This window comes from Camelus dromedarius, chromosome 4 (assembly GCF_036321535.1).
Source record: "Camelus dromedarius isolate mCamDro1 chromosome 4, mCamDro1.pat, whole genome shotgun sequence".
Taxonomy (NCBI): Eukaryota; Metazoa; Chordata; class Mammalia; order Artiodactyla; family Camelidae; genus Camelus; species Camelus dromedarius.
In genome coordinates, this window is record NC_087439.1 from 42,024,440 (window position 1) to 42,047,883 (window position 23,444).

Below are 23,444 nucleotides of genomic sequence, written 5' to 3' on the forward strand. Positions count from 1 at the left end.
TAATCTTCTTCAAGTCTCATTTAAAATTATTTAATGCCTTCCCACTGATTATCAAATATTTTTCTTACCTTGATGTTCAAATCACTCCTCAATCTACATTTCTAGTTTTAACTTCCTGAGCCACCAAGCCTTCATACCCATCCAACTAATATAATTACCCCTGCTAATAACAGTGCCAGAGAACTGAGATGCCTTTTCCTTTGTAATTACTCATCCAATATCTCCCCTTCTGACGTACTCATTCTTCTCACAAGCTGTAGACCAAGCAACACTTCTGTCACAGAGTCCGTCCCACCCCTCAGGTTAGCCTCCAAGTTAGAGATGTTTCCTCTTTTGAATTCAAGAATCAGAATTCCAGCACCGGACAGGACTATGGAGATAATTTACTATTGTGTTTTCATCTGAGGCTCAGGCGGGTTAAGTTCAGAACACAGACTAGCCGTGGCCTCTAGTTCCTTCTCCTCTACCTCAATAATTCTCCTCAGAGTTGCTCCCATTTATCTGGTACCCTCATTGCTCTACATTAGAGTTAACTGCATTCCCGTAATCTTGACAAATGGTAGGATCTTTCTTTTTTTAATTTAAGATGAAAAAATGTATTTGTGAATTTTCCAAGGCCTTGAATGCCTTGAATATAGGAATGCAGCAGAGTGCTTTGAATGCAGGACAACAAAAATGGTGATGGAAGGAATGAATGAAGTCAAGATCAGCTTCGCATTTACTGATCAAAATGTAATTCTGAATGACATTTCTGGAAATGGGATGAGAATAAAGAACTGGACACAACAAAAAAATTAGGGTTAGCTCATAAATCTGTGGTGTTTCCTTTGAAACTGGGGATTAGGCTGCACTAAAGTTAACTCTGTAATTCATGACATAAGCAAGCGCTCTGCCGCAGTGCCTTTCAAGATGCAGCTTACAAGGTCAGCATATATTTGGCCCAGGAAAAAACGTTTATTTTTACGAAGAGAAAAGAATTTACTATCTACAAAGGTCCATTCACATTTAAAATTTCAATAAATTAGGCAATGAAGGATCAGAGGAAGGACTGTCTTTTCCCAAGAGCCTCAAGCCATTCCTTGGTTCAGCACAGAGGGAGGTGCATTAACTGTGTTCAGGCCCTAGGGAACTGCAGTAATTGCTTCCCCTGTGGTAAAGGCACTAGGCAGAACTGGACTAAACAAATTGGGAAGAACAGATTGAGGTTTCAGGCTGCATGAAAGGAGATATCTACAAAAGAAATTATCTTAATGAATTAATACTAGAGGTTGCTTCTCACAAATGTTTTGCAAAATGTCATCAAATAGAATTTCTGTATTTTAGCACAACCTGTTCTTAGAGAAACTCTTCCTGACTCCGGTCCATTTAATATGAAATGAGGGGTTGACAATTAAATATGCAAATTAATGTTGGGAATTTTGTAACACATAGAAATGTTCTCTTGTCTGAATGAATTGTCTTTGAACTTCAAATCAATACTACTCATAGATTCTAATGCTTCTCTAATTGAAACACTGAAAAACTATGCGAATAAAACTCAAAAGTAGGCAAAGGATAAATCACACATTTTAAAGCATGAAGAAGGGTAATAAAATCTTTCTCAACCTAGTATCTCCATTTGTGTTGTGGGGATTTATTTAGGGTAATTATGTTTGAAAGATATGATACATCAATTATCGGAACACAAATTGCAACTTTTTCCTCCCCCTTAAAAATAAAAACTGCCCTCCTTGCACATTATTCCTAAGTTTCAAGAATAAACAAGATGTAGAATCATTTTTGTTTTCACTGTGATAACTTCTAAGATACCAAGAAGTTGGTTGTGAGTGATGTATTCTATGAGGTGAGTTTATGCATTAAATTCTATCTTAATACACACGATAAGATGTTTTGTTTTATTTCTAGGTGGGTTTCTAGTCTGTATAGTTCAAATAAGTGGACCCTTTCATATTTACTTTTTTCCATTTAAGACACAAATCACACATGCTTACTCAACTCTATCTTAATATATCTTTGTTACATTTTGAAAATAACCCCTATAAACTTAAAAATGAGAATAATCATACAGTCAATACCAGTCTTATGAAGCCTGGAATATTGCACCCTAGCATCTGCTCACACATATCAACAAGGCAAAGGAAGCTACTGCTGGTTTCTCAAGGTCAATTTTAAGGACCCAGACCAGCGTAGAAAATAGCAAGGTGGTTTCTGTTTGTTTGTTTGTTTGTTTTTAATGCCTCAAAGAGCATCATTAACTTGACAAGTTAAAAATTTCACGCAACCGTTCTAAACCAGGGTCCCCCACCCTCACCAATGAGATGATATCCCCATACATGGATAACTCAGTATACAAACAACTAAATCATATTCAGTGAAACTTAATCAAGGTATCAGCAGTTGGGGTTCAAATCCACAGAAGGTAAATTCACAAAAGATATTTTGCTCAAAAGAAAATTTAAGACAATTGAAAACAGGGGATTTGAATGTAAATACTGTATTTCCCCTACCGTGGTGCAGTCGGACCCTTCCCAATCCCACCCTCATCCCACTACACAGTCACAGTGAAAGGATGAAAGGAAGCAAAAGGGGTAATACAGTACCCATAATAAAGGGCTGAGGGGCGGAACCAGCGCTCCACCCCATCCAAGTTGGAGCAAGATTATCCTATATAAAATAGAAATATATAGTTTGTTATTAGTTAGAAATCTGATATGACAGAACATTTGGTGTTACTTTTTGTATATGATGCTCTCTGTCTGTTTCCCTATCAATCAAGACTTGAGTTCTTTTGAAAACGAAGGTATTTAAGATTTCTCAGATTAGGAAATTAAAAATACAAATTTCATTTTACTCAAGTTATTCATGACATCAGTTCACTCAGTTCAATTTTACAGGTTGAAAAAATTTGGACTGGAAATTTGAAATACAATAAATGTTTAAAAGCTGTCAGCCATAAATGTGCATAAAACATGCAAAACATAAAGTGCAAAGTGATGATAATTTATTTACTTTCTAACTTCTTATCAAGCACTGTACAACATGCTTTCTCTGGTAATGTTGCATAAAAGCACATGCTTTGAAAAAGTGACAAAACAATACAAATAAAATGAGCCTGATTTATGCTTTAACATAGCTATTGTGATTTTATGCTGCTAGGGAAAAGAATAAAATGAGAGTTTCTGAATATATTCAAAGCTCACTTCCTGATTATAATCATCATGATTATTTCCATCCTCCCCATTACCCATGATTATGTTTTGTACAAAGTCAACAATTCCCAATACCAGAAACCAATAAAAATAGAATCAATAATCAGATTATTTTGTCTCTACAATGCCAAATATCTTGTTGAGATAATCAGCCACTTCAGTGTTGTGTAGATGCTGTCATTATGAGGCAAGGACCATATTCATAAATCTGAGATTTGAATGGGTTCATCTCTTGTCAGCATCTATAAGGAGTTTATGTTTTTAAAACTCCAAATTTCAGCAGGGGAGGGTATAGTTCAGTGGTAGAGTGCGTGGTTAGCATGCATGAGGCCATGGGTTCAATCCCCAGTACCTCAGCTAAATAAAAAATAATAAATAAATAAATAAACCTAATTACCCCCAAAACTCCAAGTTCCAAAAATTAGCCCCTTCTTATAAAATAAAAAGAATTATTGATCGAAATTATATATAAGGTTATTTCTGTAAAAATTAAAGGTAGGCCCACAGGGCTAACACCATTATAGAAATGAGGTGTTAAATACGAATATATCTGGCTACTTGACTCACGGATTTAATAAACTTCCGAAGGGTCAAATTTGAAATAATTATAACAGGTTCAAATGCTTAGCATTGTTCAGATTTCAGAAAAGTTTTCAAATTTATTACTTTGATTCAGAAGACATGTTTTCAAGTAGAATGTAGAAAAAATAATGTTTTTCTTCAAAACTGAAACTACCAGTCTAAAACAAAAGTGACATTTTAATTGGAAAATAAAAGTAATTTTCACATATCCTGGATAGAATGGCCAATAACATTTTAGTAAAAATGTGAGCATCTCTGTGAGAAATAAGACTGTGCTATATAGTGTTAAATTGCTTCTAGTGAGGAAACATTTTTTATATATGTTAGGGAAATTGAAGAAGTCGTCAACTGAAGACTTCATTAAAAAGTCTTATGTTCTTAAAAAGTGACATTTATAATAAACTTTATTTTAGAAGAACTCATAAGGCTATGAACAACCTAGAACATGCAAATAAAAATCTACAATACAGCTTGGTTTCTTAAAACATAGCTAAACCTTAGGCAGCAAAAGAGCAATGCTTTTCCTGCTGAAATCATAGTTTAGCAGCTTTGTATTGGTAAAATTTGAAAATTTGAATTTAAAAAACCCTGATTTTTTTTATGTTATACATCTTATATATTAATGCTTCATATTTCTAAAAAGGCTTAGAAAATAACAAGTCAGCAATGGCAAAATTTTTAACTTGTTATGAATGATTTAATACTTCCTTAAAAGGAGTAATATAAAATTTTGTGTGACTCTGATAAATGACATTTAAGTTATGATTACTTCATGAATCATCTAAGTAACGAGTGAAGATGGTATTTTCTGTTCATTATGTTATAAAGGTTTTACTTCATTTTCATGAAAAATTGTGTAGATGTATATAATGTTTAAGTTAGTATTATCATTTATATAAATTAAGAAGGTTAATGCAGCTACAAATTGAGGCTATAGTAACATAACTCTTTTTAAAAGTTTAAAATTCAGTTAATATTTAATGTCTACCCTTGAACATATTCAAATAATGCAAAATTTGGCATTGTACAGACAAAATTTCAGCAATAATTTAAGATTGTTTTCCCTTATGTTTATATTTAGGCCCAAGTATGATTCATATTAGTTTCAATAAAACTCATTAAGTACAGTTTAGATCACCACAAATGAGAAGCACATGATGGAGAATTCATTTAGTTGATTATCAGCGTTATCATTACACATAGTACTTCAATAGCGCATCTGCTTTTTTGTGTACAGGTTTGTAAGGAAACTCCCAAAATGGGTTAGGAAATAAAGTCCTTTTAATGAGCACAGCAGATAAATGATATTCTATCATTTCAAAGGAGGCCTAAGTTCTCTTGCATATCACCTAGAAGTAAATATGCAACAGATAAAAGGATAAGGTAGCAATTTTGCAAGGATTTGCCATTCATTTTGCATGCATGAGTTTTCCTTTTTTAAAATTTAATTTAATTTTGGCTATATGCACTACTTTAGGTTCTTTCATTTTCCTTACCCTCATCCCTTCAAATCGTGATAAGGCTCTCAGAGGTCTCAGAGCTCTTAGTGTCCTGAGAGATTTGATGGCACCAAGTTCTGAGTAACCCAAGGCATTTGCTGTTAAACTGACAAGTGAAACCTGCACACGCACAAAAATAAATAAATTCAATAAATACAGAGAATCAATGTCATCCAATTTGTAGTTACTGTATAATACAACAATTACAGTTTTTGTTTATAATTACTCAGAAGGTGAATGCTTACATATTTTCAGTAAACCTTTTCAAATTTTAAGGAAATATTTTTAGTTTGATGCAAAGAAAGTGGCTTTCATGATGTTAATTGAAAGCTGGCGGAATGAAAAACACTAAATGTCATGTGATTTATCAATTCCTCAATTAGTTAGAAAAACTAAATAAAAATTGATCTTAAAAAAGAAGAAATCCAAGTGTAAGAAAATGTCATTGATTATCTTTATTTTATTAAGTCGCTGCTGAATTTAGGGCTTTGTCAATGGCTAGTAATAAAATGTAAAAACTGCTACTATACCAAATAAAGCAAGAAATCTCTATCTTGTGTTAGAATTTTCAACTAATTATAATTGATACTCTCAGAAATGAATGTGCTAAGTCACATTCATTTTTAAGGTAATTTTTTGTTTGTCTTGCTAATACTTTGCACTTTCACTTGTCTAGAGCTTATTCCTATGTAAATAATGTAACTTAAAAGTAATTCCATCATGAAACTTACTCAAATTTTTTATACTAATTTAGAGCTTCTGTCATGGTACCTGGCCCAAAGTGGACAGTCAATAAATATTTATGAAATAAATAAATAAACAAACTAACTTCTTTGGCATGAAATATGCAATAACTAAGAAATAAAAATTTTAGATGTCTAATTCTCTAAATAAAGACCAAAACTTCATATCCAGAGTTAGAATTACTTTGGTTTGAGAATAGCTAGTATTGGACAGTTCCAAATACACTGGCTACTGTTTTTGCAAAATTTTCTATGCTTAAGTGTACTAAGTGGCTTGTATTTAGTACGCTTTTTACATTATTTGAGATTTGGTATCATTCCTTTTGTCTTGTTTTAGAGCAAAACACTGATCCTTATGAAATGATTAAAATAGAACCTTGAAAAATAAAAGTATTAGTATTACAAAACTACAAAATTCTCTATAGACTTATTCTCCTAAAATATTTCAGAAATGGCTATTAAAAACCAACTTGTAATAATAAATAAAATCATCATTCTTCTACTAAAAAGTTCAGATATGTAACGAGCATAACAGAAAAGCAAAGCTCAGGAATTGTCTAAAGGGCCAAAGTATATTTGGGTTTAAGGCCTAGTGTGAAAAATTATAATGAACTGAAATATAACATCTAATGCTTGAACCCTCGACATTAAAATTTTTTTTCTTTTTGTGATATGCTGAATTAATTATTCTTTTGAGGTTTCTTTCTTTTTTATTGAGATATAGTTGATTTACAATATTATATTAGTTTCAGGTGTACAACATAGTGGTTCAAGATTTGTATACATTATACTCCATTTAAGGTTATTATGAAACATTGGCTATATTCTCTGTGCTGTATAATATTGTAGTTTATTTATTTTATACATATTAGTTGTACCTCTTAATCCACTACCCCATGTTGCTCCTCCCCTCTTCCCTCTCCCTCCTCGTAATCACTAGTTTGTTCTCTATATTTGTGAGTCTGTTTCTGTTTCATTATAGTCATTAGTTTGCTTTATTTTTTAGATTCCACATATAAGTGAAAGCATATAGAATTTGTCTTTTTCTGTCTGACTTATTTCACTAAGTATGCTACTCCCCCAAGCCCATCTGTGCTGTTGCATGTGGCAAAATTTCATTTTTAATGGCTGAATAGTATTCTATTGTATATATACTACATCTTCTTTATCCATTCACCTGTTGATGGACATTTAGGTTGCTCTGTATCTTGGTAATTGTAAATAATACTGTTATGAACATTAGGGTGCATGTACCTTTTGGAATTAATGTTTTCCTTTTCTTTGGATATGTACCCAGGAGTGGAACTGCTGGATCATATGGTAGTTCTATTTTTTTGTTTTTTGAGGAATCTCCATACTGTTTTCCCACAGTGGCTGCACCAATTTATATTCCCAGAAACAGTATATAAGGATTCCCTTTTCTCCACATCCTTGCCAACATTTGTTACTTGTGGTGTTTTTGATGATAGCTATTCTGACAGTTGTGAGGTGACAGCTCACTGTGGTCTTGATTTGCATTTCTCTGATGATTAGCAATGCTGAACATGTTTTCATGTGCCTGTTGGCTAACTACAACTTCTTTGGAAAAATGTCTATTCAGGTCTTCTGCCCATTTTTAAAGATGTTTTCTTTAAACTGAGTTGTTTATATATTTTGGATATTAACCCCTTATCAGTCTTTTGATTTTTCTTCAGTTCACTCATTTCATAGTAACATTATTAAGCTTTTCAAATAGCTGTGGGTTTGCCCTTGTTCAGAATTAAGGAGATATAATGTATGCATGACTCTTAGATCTAGAAATAGTTTCCATAAGAAATCTGCATAACTCTGCTGGATTATCACCATTTTTGGGGAATAAAACTGCTATCTATGAAGTTTGTGATATTCTGGACAGACTTTGCTAGAGCTGAATTTATGCCAAACTGATAACATAAAACATGATGTTTACCTTTAACAAATCTCAAAAGCAGGTACTTGTTTTGCATAGATGAAGTATTAATCATTGGGTATACAAACTTGGTGAAGGACTGTTGGTACATTATGGGCATGCCACAAATCTAGTCCACATTCTAGGGGAACCCTTGTCACTGCATGTAGTAGAGTTTTTCACTACACTCTGTACAACTTACTTCCTATAATGGAATTATAATCCATATAATCTACTCTTGAAACATATTCTTTAAAAACCTTGAGAAGATCAAAGAGAGTTTTTAAAATGAAAGCAGCTCCCACCATCATCACTGTTTATTGAGTGCCTTTAACCCTCTATGTACAAATACCATTATTTTACAGTCAGGAGTCAAGTAACTTACTCAGTGGCACACAACAAGTCAGTGGTGGGGCTGGGATTCAAACTCAAGTCTGTCTGAATCACAAATCATGTAAGCAACGTACCCTATTTCACCACTCTTCCTACAAACTTTTGATATGTTCTTTTTTCCCAGCTTTTTATCCCACAATCACAAATCCCATCCCCCTAGTGCTAAATCAGTACTAAGTTAGCTTATTTCTTACAAAAACTACACTATCATTCCATGAATTAGTTGAGTGTCTGTCAAGTAGCATATCCTGTCAACACAACATAGTGGCCAAAGATTCACTATTTCAGAATTAGTCTATAGATAAGACAAACTACCTTGGATGCAAGACAAAGATATGGACGATACTTACATCAACAATTAAGAAGTCCAGCCAACACCAGGCATTGGTGAAATATGTTTGATAGCCATATGCCACCCATTTTAGAAGCATTTCCAGAATGAAAATGTAAGTGAAAACCTTGTCAGCATATTCCAACATTGTCTTGATCGTCTTTCGTTGATCAATATAGATATCCTCAAATGCCTATAAAGAAAAGTTATCCGTTTTAGCTCTCTGAAACTATTATAATATTACAACTATTATAAGCTATTTTTTCTGATCACATGTATCTATCTATTCATGTATATATATATATATGACATTTCATTGGAATAGGAGGGCAGAGGAACAGTAACTACTGCTGGGTTTTTTTTCCCTCTCAAAGATCTTTTAGTGAATCAGGAAAAAAACTTATATTCTCTGTTGATAGTATAGAAGGAAGGGGTAAAAGCATAACTTCAATGAATTAATTTGACTTGTTCAGGAAATAGTTCTTGATGTCACATTCTGCTGCTGCTACCCCAATTTGAAGTTATTTATTCCTTTTGTTTCATTTCTTTGGCTTCCTCTTGTTGGCTTTTTTTTTTTAACCATAGAAAGGAGGTTGACAAAATAAAACCTGAAGGTTTATATTTTTCATAAAGCAGAAATTGTAATTGATCATCACATTGCCTAACTTTACTACATAGTTGCGTTCATTTGTCCCTTTTTTGTTCCTTTCATTTTGTTGATAGTTTATATTTCTCAGCAGAGGCGTGACAAGGATGGTAAGATGAAATTACTTCTCATTTAGATCATAGTATGTATTCTACTTCTAATATGAACTTGATTTTTTATATCTAAGTATATAATATTCATTTAAATGATGAAAAACTATTTCTTGTCTAAAGTGGCATGTAGATAAAATTTATTTCATCAGAGAAATATGCAGAAAAATATATATGTTTGAAATATAAACTTAAAGAAACCTACTGGGTTCATTCCCTAGTACCTCCATTAAAATAAACAAACAAACCAACCTGATTACGTCCTCCCCAATTAAAAAAAGAAAAAGAAACCTAAGTAATTGTGTTTCAATCAGTAATTGTGTCTCTACCATCTTTTCATCCCGATCTGTCTGTTTACATCTACCTTATGGTTTAAGTAGTCTATTTGTTTCAGTGTTTTCCTACAATGCTATCTATATGCTATACTTTATATTTTTGTAAATGATTTTCACATAAATATAAATTGATTCTGATAAAATGAACACTCTTATATAAAGAGAAGCCAATCCTTAAATGATCACTTAGGCACGCTGCCCAATATTTATTGTTACCAATATTCACTGTTTTCTGAAGAGCATAGGAATAGTGTACACAATTCAAAAGGGTCAGAGAAGTGGTCCCTAAGGACTTATTGACTGTCCAGAAAGAGATAATACTAATCTCTTTCCTAGACAAAATTCATGAGAACTTAAAAGCTGTACATTCCCAACCACAGGGCTTCCATTAACTGCACAGCGTTGCCATGCTTACTTTCTTGTTAAAATACGAGTAATTAAATATTCATATTCTTCAGCTGTAATGAATAAGCTAGAGGGACAAATTTTCTAGGTTACTTAATAATAAACAAAAATTAATAAATAGCTTATTACAAATGTGTTTATACATGTTAAAAGTAAATCCAGAACTGCATAGTTATACACTAAGTCTGTATTCTGTAAGGTATGAAGTAGGGTAATTAAAAATGCATTGAAGGTGGGTAGAATGGTGGGTGGGTATATGGGTGGATGGATGGATGCATGGATGGATACAGCGATGTATTCATGTTTAAGGAAGAAGTCATAATTAGAGAGAACAGTTTGGTGGCTATCAAACAGAGGTGATAGCTGATGCCATGGAAATGGATGTAGAATGAGGGTTCAGGAAAAGTGATGCACTGGATAGTAAAGGGATGCAGCAGAAAGGATTAGTAAGTCATCAGCATTAGGTGATTATAAAACCTAGTTTTATAGCACTTTTGCTTAATATTCACTCACCAGAGCACCACTACTAAGGAGAATCATGAAAACAATGAAGGTCTCAAACCAGTTATGCTCAACTATTCGGAAACACGTTCTTCTCAGGTTCCACCATTGTTTTCCTCTCCCTTCTTCCACACTGATTTGACAACACTTGAATCTTTGTACACAACCTGCAAGTATAATGTTCAAACAGGAGCAGGTAAAAAACTTCTACTGCTTCAATAATACCCTTTGGCGAGTCCGGGATTCACCTTCCTATTACTGTTGCCATCTGTCTTGCTAGGGTAACTCTCTAAGCTCGGGACAGTAAGAGCACATCCATTTGCTGTGTAAAGTTGTGACCATTATTCGGCCTCTGTAAACAGTTCCCTGGCTAACACCTGATTTTTTTCTGCATTAGCTGTTACCGTCCAAGAAAGAACATTGCAAAGTACAAATAAATGTAAAGTAGCCTTGCTTTGTACTGTGCCAACCTGCCACACTCTGCTGAAGTCACTCTAGAAAAGGACTTCAAAATGAAAATTAATAATAAACAGAAAACTTGCCTTTTCAAGAGGAAGCAGAGTAACAGCATAGCCCTTTCTCAACAATGCTGAGTTAACTACTGTTTAGGTTCTCTTGTGGTGCTCCTAGAAGAGCTTATGTGATTTTCAAGATGAATTTAGTCCACTAGAATGTGCTTTGCATGGCCCTGCTTTGATTTGACATTGCCTTCCTTATGCTGCTTTCACTCACTTTAACATAAGAATTAAATCAACAGATATCTGTGTGTACCTTTATAATCACCACAGACAATACAAAAAAAAAAAAGAAAAAAAGAGAGAGAAAAAAGGTAAAAAGGTACAGAACATGGACTTGCCCCCGAGAACCTTACATTCTGGTTTTTAAGAAAAGACAGAAATACAGGAACCCTGCCTCCAGGCAAAAAAAATAAATAAATAAAAAAATAAAAAAGTCAAGTATGCTGTAAGAACAGGGAGAAAGGAGAGGGAAGGGAAGGAAGGAAGGAAAGGAGGAAGGGGGGAAGAAAGCCAGTAAGGATGCATGGATACATAAACAGTTCAACAGAGCAAGAGAAAAGCTCTCCTAAGATGATACATGATCAGTCATCAGGTACATTAAGTGAATACATTTATGTATAGCTGTTCAGAAGAATAAGTTCTTTTCCACCATCGTCGGAGGAAGGTAGTTTTGAGCAGTTTGAGTGATGTGTACAATTTATACAGGAAAAGAGGGACAACAAGATATCAGACCCATGAGGAAGAAATCACAAAATTTCAAAGAATACGCAAATATATTCATATCTGCAAAAACTCAAATTTCCAAGAAAATAATGGGAAATACTAATTACGGAGAAAACAGAGCTTTTAGACTTATTAAACAGGCTCAACTAGATACTGTTCAGGGATCATGTATCAGGCAGTGTTTATTTTCTACCCAATGAACATTGGAAAATGATGATTTCATTAAAAAATACATTTGAGCATTTGTAACTCATTGGATTTTAATAGGGAGAAAATTATTTTTCAAGTAAATTTTGTGTATAAGAATTCTAACTAGTGTTTAAGATGCCAACTTGTAAAATCACCATTTTATTTGAAAAAATTATAAATTAGTCATTAATTTTAATTACATTAAAGCATCTCTTTTCCATGCCCTATCGTCCTTTATGCATAATGGACAGATATAACCAAAATATAACAGGTAATTCTAAATCTGTTAGCATATTAAAGGTAATTGAAATAGACTGACTACAAATTTCTATTCTGAGTGGTCCATTTTGGATCGACACCCAAAAAATACTGCACTCTATAAATGGAAGGTTAACATGAAGGGCATTTTCTTTACCTTCAGTGAAACAGGCTTCAGGTTCAAGGGTTTCCTCAGGTTCCATTACAGGCTGTTCCTCTGCAGGCGCTCCAATGTCCACAGTGCTGCCTTCAGAGGAGCTACTGCTTTCATTAAGTTTCTGAGCATGAGACGGACATAAAAGGTAAATCGCTTTAATTTTGGTAAATAATAAATAGCCTAGCAAGAAAGGATTAGTACTATGAACTGATTTTGGATTCTCCTTGAAATTAAGAGATTTGAAGTTTAGAGTAAAAGAACGATTGAATAAGAGGCGGAAACAAGGAAATCATCTACATTAACTCCCTTATCATAATTTTCAATGTAAACATGAAATCAGATTGCTATGCTGCAAAGTTATAAATGGCCATCAGAAATAGGTGCTAGGGAAATCACTGTACTCGGTATTAGAGAAGCTGCAGAGGGAGGGGCCGGGGAGGAGAAGTTAGTACAATTGTTATCATTTTACAGATAAGGAAATTAAGGCTCAGACAGGTTAAGGCACTTGTCTAACGTCATATAACCAGTAAGTGAGAAAGCCAAGATTTGAGAGAATTGAATTCCCCTTGTCTTCTGTGTAACCACACTGTTTCTGGGAATAAAAAGAAACAGTGTATTCACATGCTTATAATTCTTCCATCACTTTTAAAGAGATAATCATCCACAGAAAAAATATCAAGATGAGTCTAAAAGATGAAGAGAATCGACAATTCAACCTTAAAGTGAGAAACAAAAACAGAGACACCTGTTCAAAACATAAACTAATATGGAATTTAATCCAAGTGTTCAGTATCTTCCTGGAAATTATTTCATCAGCTGCAACAAACTAACTTTTGGGTAGCCGTAGTTAGAACTCAAAAATTGAGTTCTATTCAATTTTTGTTTACAATAATTCTGACAAAATAATTAGAAACTTGTTATAAAGCAAATGTCATAAGAATAACTTAAGCACAAGCAATAACAACTCACAGGGAAATTTTTCTAAAGTACTACTTAAAAAGTCCTTAACATTTTTGGACAAATCCAGCTTTTGCTTATCGCAGTCCTATCTTCCTAAGTATATTTTCTTTTTAAGGCAAACAGTTGGGAATCAATCTATATTTTAGAAAAATTTTAAATGACATAAATGATGATTAAACATCCAGTATTAGTACTCAAATGGAAGATCTGCTCTTGGAAAGTTCCCAGATATAGACAAGTGTCCTCTAGATGTTTACAAATTCATTTCCAAACACAACTTAAGCAATATAATTATATCCCACAGTCTGTCTGAACTCTTGTAGGGAAGCAGAAGTGTCCCTAATGTCACTTAAATTCAACATGCTCTCAATTAAAGTCACAACTTTTCTTTCTATCCTAAACCAACTTTTGAAACCAAGTTCCTGATTCTGATTGTTTGTAATATCATTCTTCAGCACCTAGACTCAAAATCTCCTTGTTTACTCTTATTTCAAATATTGACAGTAAAGTCAGATATAATTCTACCTTTGAAATAATTCTTCTCTCAGTCTTATCTTCCAAATTCCTATGAACTTTTCTGCTCACTCTTGTCACCTCCTTTTTGGACAGCTGTAAATAATAAGTTCACCCTTATTCTAGCCTCACCTAATTCTAGATCTTAGTGGACCACAAAGCCTGACTTTTGTTAGATGCCCAAAAAATATTTGGTGAATAAATGAATTCCTCTATTTCGGATATTACTACCAAATGAAGCTTTTGTCTCCAACTTAGCTTTCCAACCAAATTCCCCAAATCCATCTTTCACAGAAGCCGTGCTTTAGTCAAGGTGAATTTCTTAATGCTCTCTGGTTTTTGCCTGTAGTGGTTTTTATCCATCACTGTGGAAGAAGAATTAATCTCTCATCTAAACCTCCTTCACCACTTTTTCTGCACAACTCTTTGGGTACATATTGCTTTTTATCTAACCTACCTCCATTCTAATTGACTTACCAAATTAACAATGCTTGGCATTTTCTCAGTAAAACACAATGACTGATGCTGGTGGCATGCTGAAATTGCTCAGGTGGTTGGTTACACTCTAGTACACCTGTGCGTTCCTGCTCCCACCAGGAGACTTGTAAGCTTATCAAGAATAAGCTATGTTTTTCCAAATCAATTGTATTATTTTAGATTAATGTAATTATGCAATTTATTCTTGCATAATTTGATAAAATGAGTTTAAAAAGAAAATTAGTTGCTCAATCCATAAAAACTAAGTTGAAGCATGACATAAACTTAATAAAGGCAAACCACTCACACATCATACAAACACAAAAAACTTTTTGTAGAATTAGGTGTGAACAATTATTTTTAAAAAGGCAGATTTGGGATGTAAATTTCTGGAAGGATGCCAAATTCGTGTTGCTTTATAAGGTTCTTTAAAATCTTTGTCCTCTTTGAAAAAACCTAGACTGGAATCATAAAGGATGAATTACAGGTGTGACTCATGCTAAAGCGAGGCAGGAGAACTAAAGAGACATTTTAATTTAAGTATGTATCATTTTTCAACATGAAGCAGTATAATGTCTGGGATCCAGAAAGAGTCTGTATACTTTCCAGGAATAGGATGTGATTACAATTTAAGGTTTTTAAATTTAGTATTCATATCTAGTTTAAATAACTTACTAAACCAACATTTTGTAAAGGAAGCTTAGTAAGCCACATCCTGGCTGACCCCTTTGATAGACCCCAATTCTCATACTAGTTAGGGGAACTTGCCCAACGTTAAGTCGTACTGACATCAGATAAAGCGACAGGTGAAAAGTCAGAAAGACCAAACCACAGGCAAGTCGGCTCAGGCTAGTTAATCAACCCTAGACAAAGCTAATCAGAAAGAAACTTGAATGCTAAGTTCACACATAATATAAATAAGTGAGCATTAGTGTGGAAAAGAAAAGAGAAACAAACACAATAAAACAGGTACAGAAGTGACTGGTCTGAAGTGTGCCTAGACAGTACATGTGAGGCAACAAGGGTTTTGATTGACAAGCTAAATGAAGAGCATTAATAAGTAAATTTAAAATTAATTAAATACTAAATGTATTAAATCAAAATAGATTAAAATACATGAAAATATTAATAAATTGAACCCTAGCTTATTGAGTGATTGGGGTCATCTTAGGATTCTGATGACCACACTAAAGTTTGTGTGTTTTATTAATTTTTTTCCTAAGGACCACTTGTTATGCTAATATCACCTGCTACATCGATTCATTACTTTTTCCTTATGCTCCCTTTGTTTTGTTGTCCTTTTTCTGATTTCTCAAACTAAGTTAGTTGTCATGTTCTTTCATCTTTTCTTGATCATCCCTGTTAAAATTAAGACATTCAATGACTGCTTGGTTCAATTTCATAGATTCTGAAAGAAAAAGTTCTTATTTTCTAAACAGCTACTTACATATTTTATTTTTTGCTTAACCCAGTATTTTTTTGGAAGAAAAATTTTAAATTTTCAAGTAGTTATAATTTTTGCTATTATTTCATGATTAATTTATTTTTTAGCTGCATTGTGATTAGATAATAACCCTATATGATGTCTTCTATCTTGAATTTATTGGGACAATAAGCTATACAATGTCTGCTTGTTTTGAATGTATTGAGGTTTACTGTGAGATCCAGCAATTTATGTAAGTATACCAAAAAGCAGTTGAAAATAAGAATTTTCTGTACATACAATTTTTTGAGATAACATACATTCATATTTACTTTTATTATTTATATTATTTAAATTATCAATGTCTTTATTCACTTTTTCTTTCTTTCATCACAGACTAAAAAAACATGGTATTTAAATTCTCACAACCAGTATACGCCTATCAATATATTCTTATATTTCTCATTGTTGAAATCAAAGATGATGTGGCTGTGAGTTCTTTATCTGGTTGGAGTAATAACACTATTACTCAAAAAAGGAAGGAAAAGATTTTTTGATGTGTGGAAAGAATCCATCTCTACATTAGCACATGAGATATGAATTCAGATAAAATACTAAAGAAATTGGATAACAGCAAAACTAAAACATTCTCAAAAAAGTACTCGTATTGATTTGAAAACCAATAAGGCAATTAATTTCTTCTCTTTTGTTCTTACATTGAAATTTAATTTTATTTTGAGATACACCATTCAAATAATAAAGCAATTTGTTCTCAGAGTCTTTGAGATTAATAGATTACTTAAAATATCCATTTTAATTTTTAGTAAGTCATTAACCAACTCTTAATTTACTAATATCCAAATAAGCCAGTTCATTTTAAAATATGTATATTTTTACACATGATTCTCAGTGGCTCGATTCTATACTGACTTATACTGTCCACGTATTTTTGGCAGGCTGACTTCATAAGCGAGCCGAGAGAATGCAGGAACCACATTGTATTTGAAAGCAGCCACTTTGCCTTGTACACCAGGGCATTCAATAACCACTTAATACCTACAGCCCTGATGGTAAAAGCATTCTTCCTCTTCAACGGATTTATGCAACTTTTTTCTTGCTTTTTAAAAAGTTCTCTATTGTAGCAAATATTTCCACCTTGAGGGTGAAGCAAAACAAAGCAAAGCACATAATATGGTCCACAATATTTCTTTGAGTAGGTGATTAAATGTTTTTTGTTGTTGTTCTTGGACTTAATCTTAGGATGTTTATGCTTTTATTTTAGTCTTAGTTTGTTACAGGGAGCTTATTTATAGGGTTTAATAGAAGTTCAAGCTATAATAAGTGATAAAAATACATTAAAAATAAGTCTGGAATGTAAGGGTCAAAATGATACAGAATATGTGTGTGTATATTTAAAATACTTAATTTAAAAGCTATGCACATACTATTTTAAAGGTGGGAATTTTACTGTTGTTATATATATAAACGTATATATATATATATATATATAAGATGTTTATCTTAAATCATACATAGATGATGCTCAACAACCTCAAAAATATTACTATTAATATTTAATTGTGTACATTGTGCATTAGTAAATATTTCTCATGTACACTAAGCATATTAAAAATTAAAATGACTTCTATTAAAAACTCACAGCAGAGCAACAATATAATATCAAAATAACAGACACTACTGAGGCTTAGCATTTCCAAGAGCAACTAGAAAAGTCCAATATTAACTCATTAATTCTCATGTCACCCATAAAACTCAGGTGATTTCTTCATCATGCTTTAAGTTGGAAGGACAATCTTCAGTGGATTATTCATATTTAATAAATATTAAGTTTTTCTTATTAATTGTGGAATCTACTGATAGTCCAACAATTCCTAAGGTAGGGGTGAAGGCAAAAGAATACGGCTCTAGTATACTCTGAATTCTGCTTTAAAGTATGTCAAACATGAATTTTTGTATACATGATTAGCTATAAAGGAACAAAGGAAACAAATCTCATCACATATCAAGCCAAGAGAAAATTATTGTGATGCAAATAAATGAGAAACAAACAAAAAATTGTCAAATTGCATTTATAATTCCCAAGCTAGAAACCAAAATTGACCAAATAAACAATTACCATTGTTAAATTTATTTTGCCCAATTGAGCACTGTCTCTCTAATATTTTGGTATTAAATTTTAGTGTTAAGTGATGACATATTTAACAAATAATCTTACAGTGTCTACTGCTTAGGGGACTATAACTATAGTGAAAGAGTGAAGAGTTCTATTTTGAGTCAGACAAGCTTGGGTTTAAATCACAATTACTGGTTTTATGAACTTTGGGCAATTATCTTGACCTCCATAAGCTATAGCTTCTAATTTGTAAAATGACCCCTGCTTTGCAAAGTTGTTATAAGGATTGAACAAGATAACACATGGAATATGTTTGGCATTTGCTTACTGGATAGGTGGTAACAATTTTAATAACAGTTTAATAACAGTTATAGTCTGTAATATGTGTAATTGCTAATGTTTGATCTTTTCACTCAAAGTATTAGTATAGGCTAAATATCAAAGTTAGGACCTGAAAAATGAGTGAATATAATAGACTTTGTACCTGCCCTCAGGGGTTCAACATAAGAGAGGATAAGCAACAACTGGCACACACTATGATGGGGTTAGTGTTGGTAATTCTGAGAGTACCACCTAACTCAGTGTAAGAGTAGGGTAGGAAAAAGTGACATGAGGGTCCAAAAGGATAATCTGGCTGGGGGTGAGTCAGGTGAAACAGTATAGGGTAAAAAAGTATTAGAGACAGAGAGAAGGTGCAGCCACTGTGGAAAACAGTATGGAGATTCCTCAAAAGACTAGGAATAGATTTACCATATGACCCAGGAATCCCACTCCTGGGCATATATCCCAAAGGAACCCTACTTCAAAATGACACCTGCACCCCAATGTTCTTAACAGCACTATTTACAATAGCCAAGACAAGGAAACAGCCTAAATGTCCATCAACAGATGACTGGATAAAGAAGATGTGGTATATTTATACAATGGAATACTATTCAGCCATAAAAACCGACAACGTAACGCCATTTGCAGCAACATGGATGTTACTGGAGAACCTCATTCTAAGTGAAGTAAGCCAGAAAGAGAAAGAAAAATACCATGTGAGATTGTTCATATACGGAATCTAAAAAAAAAAAAAAGCATAAATACAAAACAGAAACAGACTCATAGACATAGAATACAAACTTGTGGTTGCCAGGGGGGCAGGGGGTGGGAAGGGACTGGGATTTTAAAATGTAGAATAGATAAACAAGATTGTACTGTGTAGCATAGGGAAATATATACAGGATCTTGTGGTGGCTCACAGCAAAAGAGAATGTGACAATGAATGTACGTATGTTCACGTATAACTGAAAAATTGTGCTCTACACTGGCATTTGACACAACATTGTAAAATGACCATAACTCAATTTAAAAATGTTAAAAAAAAAAAAAGATCAGAACCTAGTAAAGCATAGGGGGTTTCAGGAAACCAAAGATCAGTGTAGTTGGCTGGAGAGAGGTGGGAAGTACTCTTACATGAGGCTGGAAAGCTCAGGAACGGTCACTTTTTGCAGGGACTTGTAAGCCATATTAAGAAGTATAGACTGGGAGCAATGGGCATCTCCTGAAAGGTTAGAAAGTGGAGAGAGCTATGACCAGATTTGCATTTTATAAAGACCACTTATCATTATGGGGGAACTAAATTAAGGAGAAGAATATTATTGGAGGGGGCCTGTTTGGAGGCTGCAACAGTAAAACTGAGAGATGACAGAGGTCTGACAACGGGTGGAGGTAGTGGGGATGCAGAGAAGTAGACAAAGATCGAAAGAGTTGGTGATATCCAGTAATCAATTAGGTGTAATAAGGGAGAGGGAGTTTGGGTATCCACTGGCCGGATGGTAGTACTCTTCATGGAGAGTAGCTGCCATCGCATGGGGATCACGGCCCTGAGGGATACATAGCTCAGGACAAGGAAACAGGCAAAAGCTGGAAGGACACTCCCAGTCAGTGCCCAGATGGGACTCCACAAAGTGTTCCCTAAGCATCTGTCTGGTAATGATACAAAAATTCTGAGTGTTTTCTCTTCCATCTTCTTTCCTCCCTGCCCTCTCCCCAGAGAGAGAAGCTGCATCCAAGAGCAAACTGCTTACTTAATTTGTCTTGGGAATAGTCTTGCTTAGCTTATTCTGTCAGAGAATATAACTGACAAAAATGTAGGTATTTATGAAAGGCCTGATTAACTTACATGATGCCAATCAACATTGATCAAGCACCTTATTGATATCAGGTATGTTGGGAACACTATGAGTAATAATAATAATTTATTAAATACTTAAAATTTGCCACACACTGTATTAAGTACTTTACATTTATTATCTCATTTAATAATACTCCCCCTCAAAGTATGAAGTAGATGATTTTATCCCCATTTTTGAGATGAGGAAATTGACAACTGGATGGCCAGGTAAGGTCACACAGTATGTGGCTGAAATTGAGTTAAATAACCCAGTATTTGGCTTCAGAGAATAATCTATTAACCAAAATCATTATTATTGTGGCCTCACATGTCTAAAAACAAATGCTTCAAAAAAGTGTAATAAATGATGAGCACTGATAATTTCCCAAGGCATTAATATAATTTCAATAGTGCCTGGTTGTACATAAGACTTATTATTGAAATTCAGGAATGGAAGCATTAACATATTCAAATGGATTAGGTCTAATAGAGGTCATGAAAGGTAACATTTTGAGTCAATAAGGTATGTCCTAGCACGGAAATTCATATTTAAAGGTTGAAAGTCATCCTTCTAAAATGCAAATGATGTATGTGTGTATGTATATATATATACAAATATATACATGTATATTTGCATATATGTGTATATATTTATGAAAAAGAGTCATCTTTCTAAAAAAATGCATATATATTTATATATAAGTAGAATCATGGCTCATTTGTATCTTCTATTATCTAATACACTCCTTAGCATACGGTAACTGTGGAATACTTGGAGGTAGGTAGGCAAAAGAATAAAGGCTAAAACTGAAAGAACCAAGATGGCAAGGTTACTTTAATATATTTTAGGCTGCATTCCTAATCTCGAATAAAGAATCATCCTCTTTGGGGGTATCTGTTTTCAATTTAATTCCACTAAAGGCAGAGTATCTCATGAATTGTGCCTTGCTTTGATGAAGAAAGTACAATATAAGACTAGGGAAGCAATGGAGAGAAACAATTTTGTATGGCTTTATTTCTGACCCAGAAGGAAGACATGGTGAAGAAAAGTACCAAGAAATGTGGGACAATATGGTAACCTATAAAAGAGTATTTGCAGAAAGCCAGGTTTAAAAATGAATAAAAGAAATTGAAATGTAATGGGGATGAATAGAAGGTTTTAATGTTTAATATAAAAATATCAATTGGATGAGAAACAACTGCATTTCAACAGAAATTCCTAGGGAAAAGATAAGGGATTGTTACTTTCTTAGAAGCCCAATAAAAATTGACAGGTGAAACGTCTACCAGAGATAAAAAATAGCAAGAGAAAAATGGAGTCTGGATCATGGGAAATGAAAGTATATTTTCAAGTATGCTCTCATCAGAGCAAGTGTGATGAATACCATGAGATTTACCCAGTTCTATTAAACTGGTTCTTTGAACTGGTGCTATTAAAAAGAGTTAAATAAGCTGGAAAATTTTGATCAGAGTTTCTACTTTTTACCAAATATGTACAAATACACACTTCACAACATAAAATGAGAGAAAAGCACACATATAAGTAGTTATTATAAAATATTATGATACTTTGTAAGATGCCTGAACCTAGAGCATGAATTGTTTATTATCCAAACCCTGTGCCTGGCAACCTGGAAGAAGCCATCCTTTCTGCCTAAGGTCAGGAAGGCTCCATGATCACTGCCTTCAAAGAGCTAAAGTGGTGTTTCTCACACTTGAGAACGCCTGAACTTCAGGCACTGCTCCTGTGGACCTAGTGGCTGCACGCTAATTAAAAAAGCAATGCCTTAGGAGCAAAAAACAGGCCACGAAAGCTTCATTCACCAGTACTCCCTCAACCCGCAATGTGCTCTGATATCCTCTATTCTACTTAATTAAAAAATTAAATTACAGGTACAATAAATTGGTTTATCAACTCCTACTGGCTCATGACTCATAATTTGAGAATTACTGCATTAAATTATCTCTAAAGTTTCTACTAACCCAACATTTGAATTTTCAATTAATGCAGTGTTCCGAGATACAAAATGACAGAGAGTATGAAGAAACAGAACTGCCTCCAGTGTTTCAGTGGGTGGTCACTTGTTTATAAAGAAGTCAGAGTTCCTGTCAGCCCAGACCAATACAAACAAAAACGGTGTGAGTATACATCAGGTACAATTTTTACAGAAAAACATTTACTATGAATGATCTTCATAATAAAATAGTTTTCTTTTAAATACATAGTATTTACATAGATAGTATGTAGTAGCTATCAGTCTTCACTGAATATTAACTAAAGGCCTGAAGAGTCAAGACAAAGAAAATCAGATAGGGAAGAATATAGGCAGAAAGAATACAAACCGAGGTTTATATGAAGAGACAAAAGACCTAGAATAGCTAACACAATATTGAAGGAAAAGAACAAAGTCAGGATTGCCACCACCTCAGTAAACAAGACAGTGAGGTACTGGTGAAAGAATAGACAAATAGATAATAGAACAGAAAGCACAGAAATAGACCCACATGAATACAGTCAACTTATCTTTGATAAAGGAGCGAAGGCAGTATTATGAAGTAAAGACAGTCTTTTCCAACAAATGATCCTGGAACAAGTGAACAATTATATGTAATAAATGAATCTAAAAAAAGACCTTACACCATTCACAAAAATTAACCTAAAATGGATCATAGACCTAAATGTAAAATGCAAAAGTATAAAACTCCTAGAATATAACAGAAGAAAATGTAGATGATCTTGGGCAAGGTGATGACTTTTTAGATACAATACCAAAAGCCCAATCCATGAAAGAGAGAAATGATCAACTGGACTTCATTAAAATTGAAAATTCCTGCTCTGTGAAAAACATTGTAAAGAGAGTCAGAGACGGAGAAGGCTGGGAGACTAGGAGAAAATATTTGCAAAAGCAAAGCTGGTAAAGGACTATTACACAAAATATACAAAGAATTCCTAAGACTCAACAGTAAGAAAACAAACATCTTGATCAAAAAAACAGAGCAAAGCCCTTAACAGACACTTCACCAAAGACATACAAGTGACAAAGAAGCATCTGAAAATATGCTCCACATCATATGGCATCAGGAAAATGCAAATTAAAAAACAGTATGATGCCACTGCACACCTATTAGAATGGCCCAAATCCAGAACACTGACAGTACCAAATGTTGTGAAGCAACAGGAGCTCTTACTTATTGCTGGTGAGAATGTAAACTGTGTAACGACTTCGGAGACGGTTTGGCAAAGTCTTATAAA

General features: G+C 33.6%; 1 protein-coding gene across 1 annotated transcript in view; it reads right to left on the bottom strand.

Moving 5' to 3' along the window:
• SCN1A (sodium voltage-gated channel alpha subunit 1) overlaps positions 1–23,444 on the bottom strand; it is a 117,766-nt gene that overhangs the window by 15,118 nt on the left and 79,204 nt on the right. The window contains exons 18-21 of the mRNA XM_064484878.1: positions 12,527–12,647; positions 10,694–10,848; positions 8,704–8,877; positions 5,288–5,410 (exon numbers count right to left, since the gene is read on the bottom strand). Coding sequence (XP_064340948.1) covers positions 5,288–5,410; positions 8,704–8,877; positions 10,694–10,848; positions 12,527–12,647 — 573 coding nt within the window. The remainder of the gene's footprint in view (positions 1–5,287; positions 5,411–8,703; positions 8,878–10,693; positions 10,849–12,526; positions 12,648–23,444) is intronic.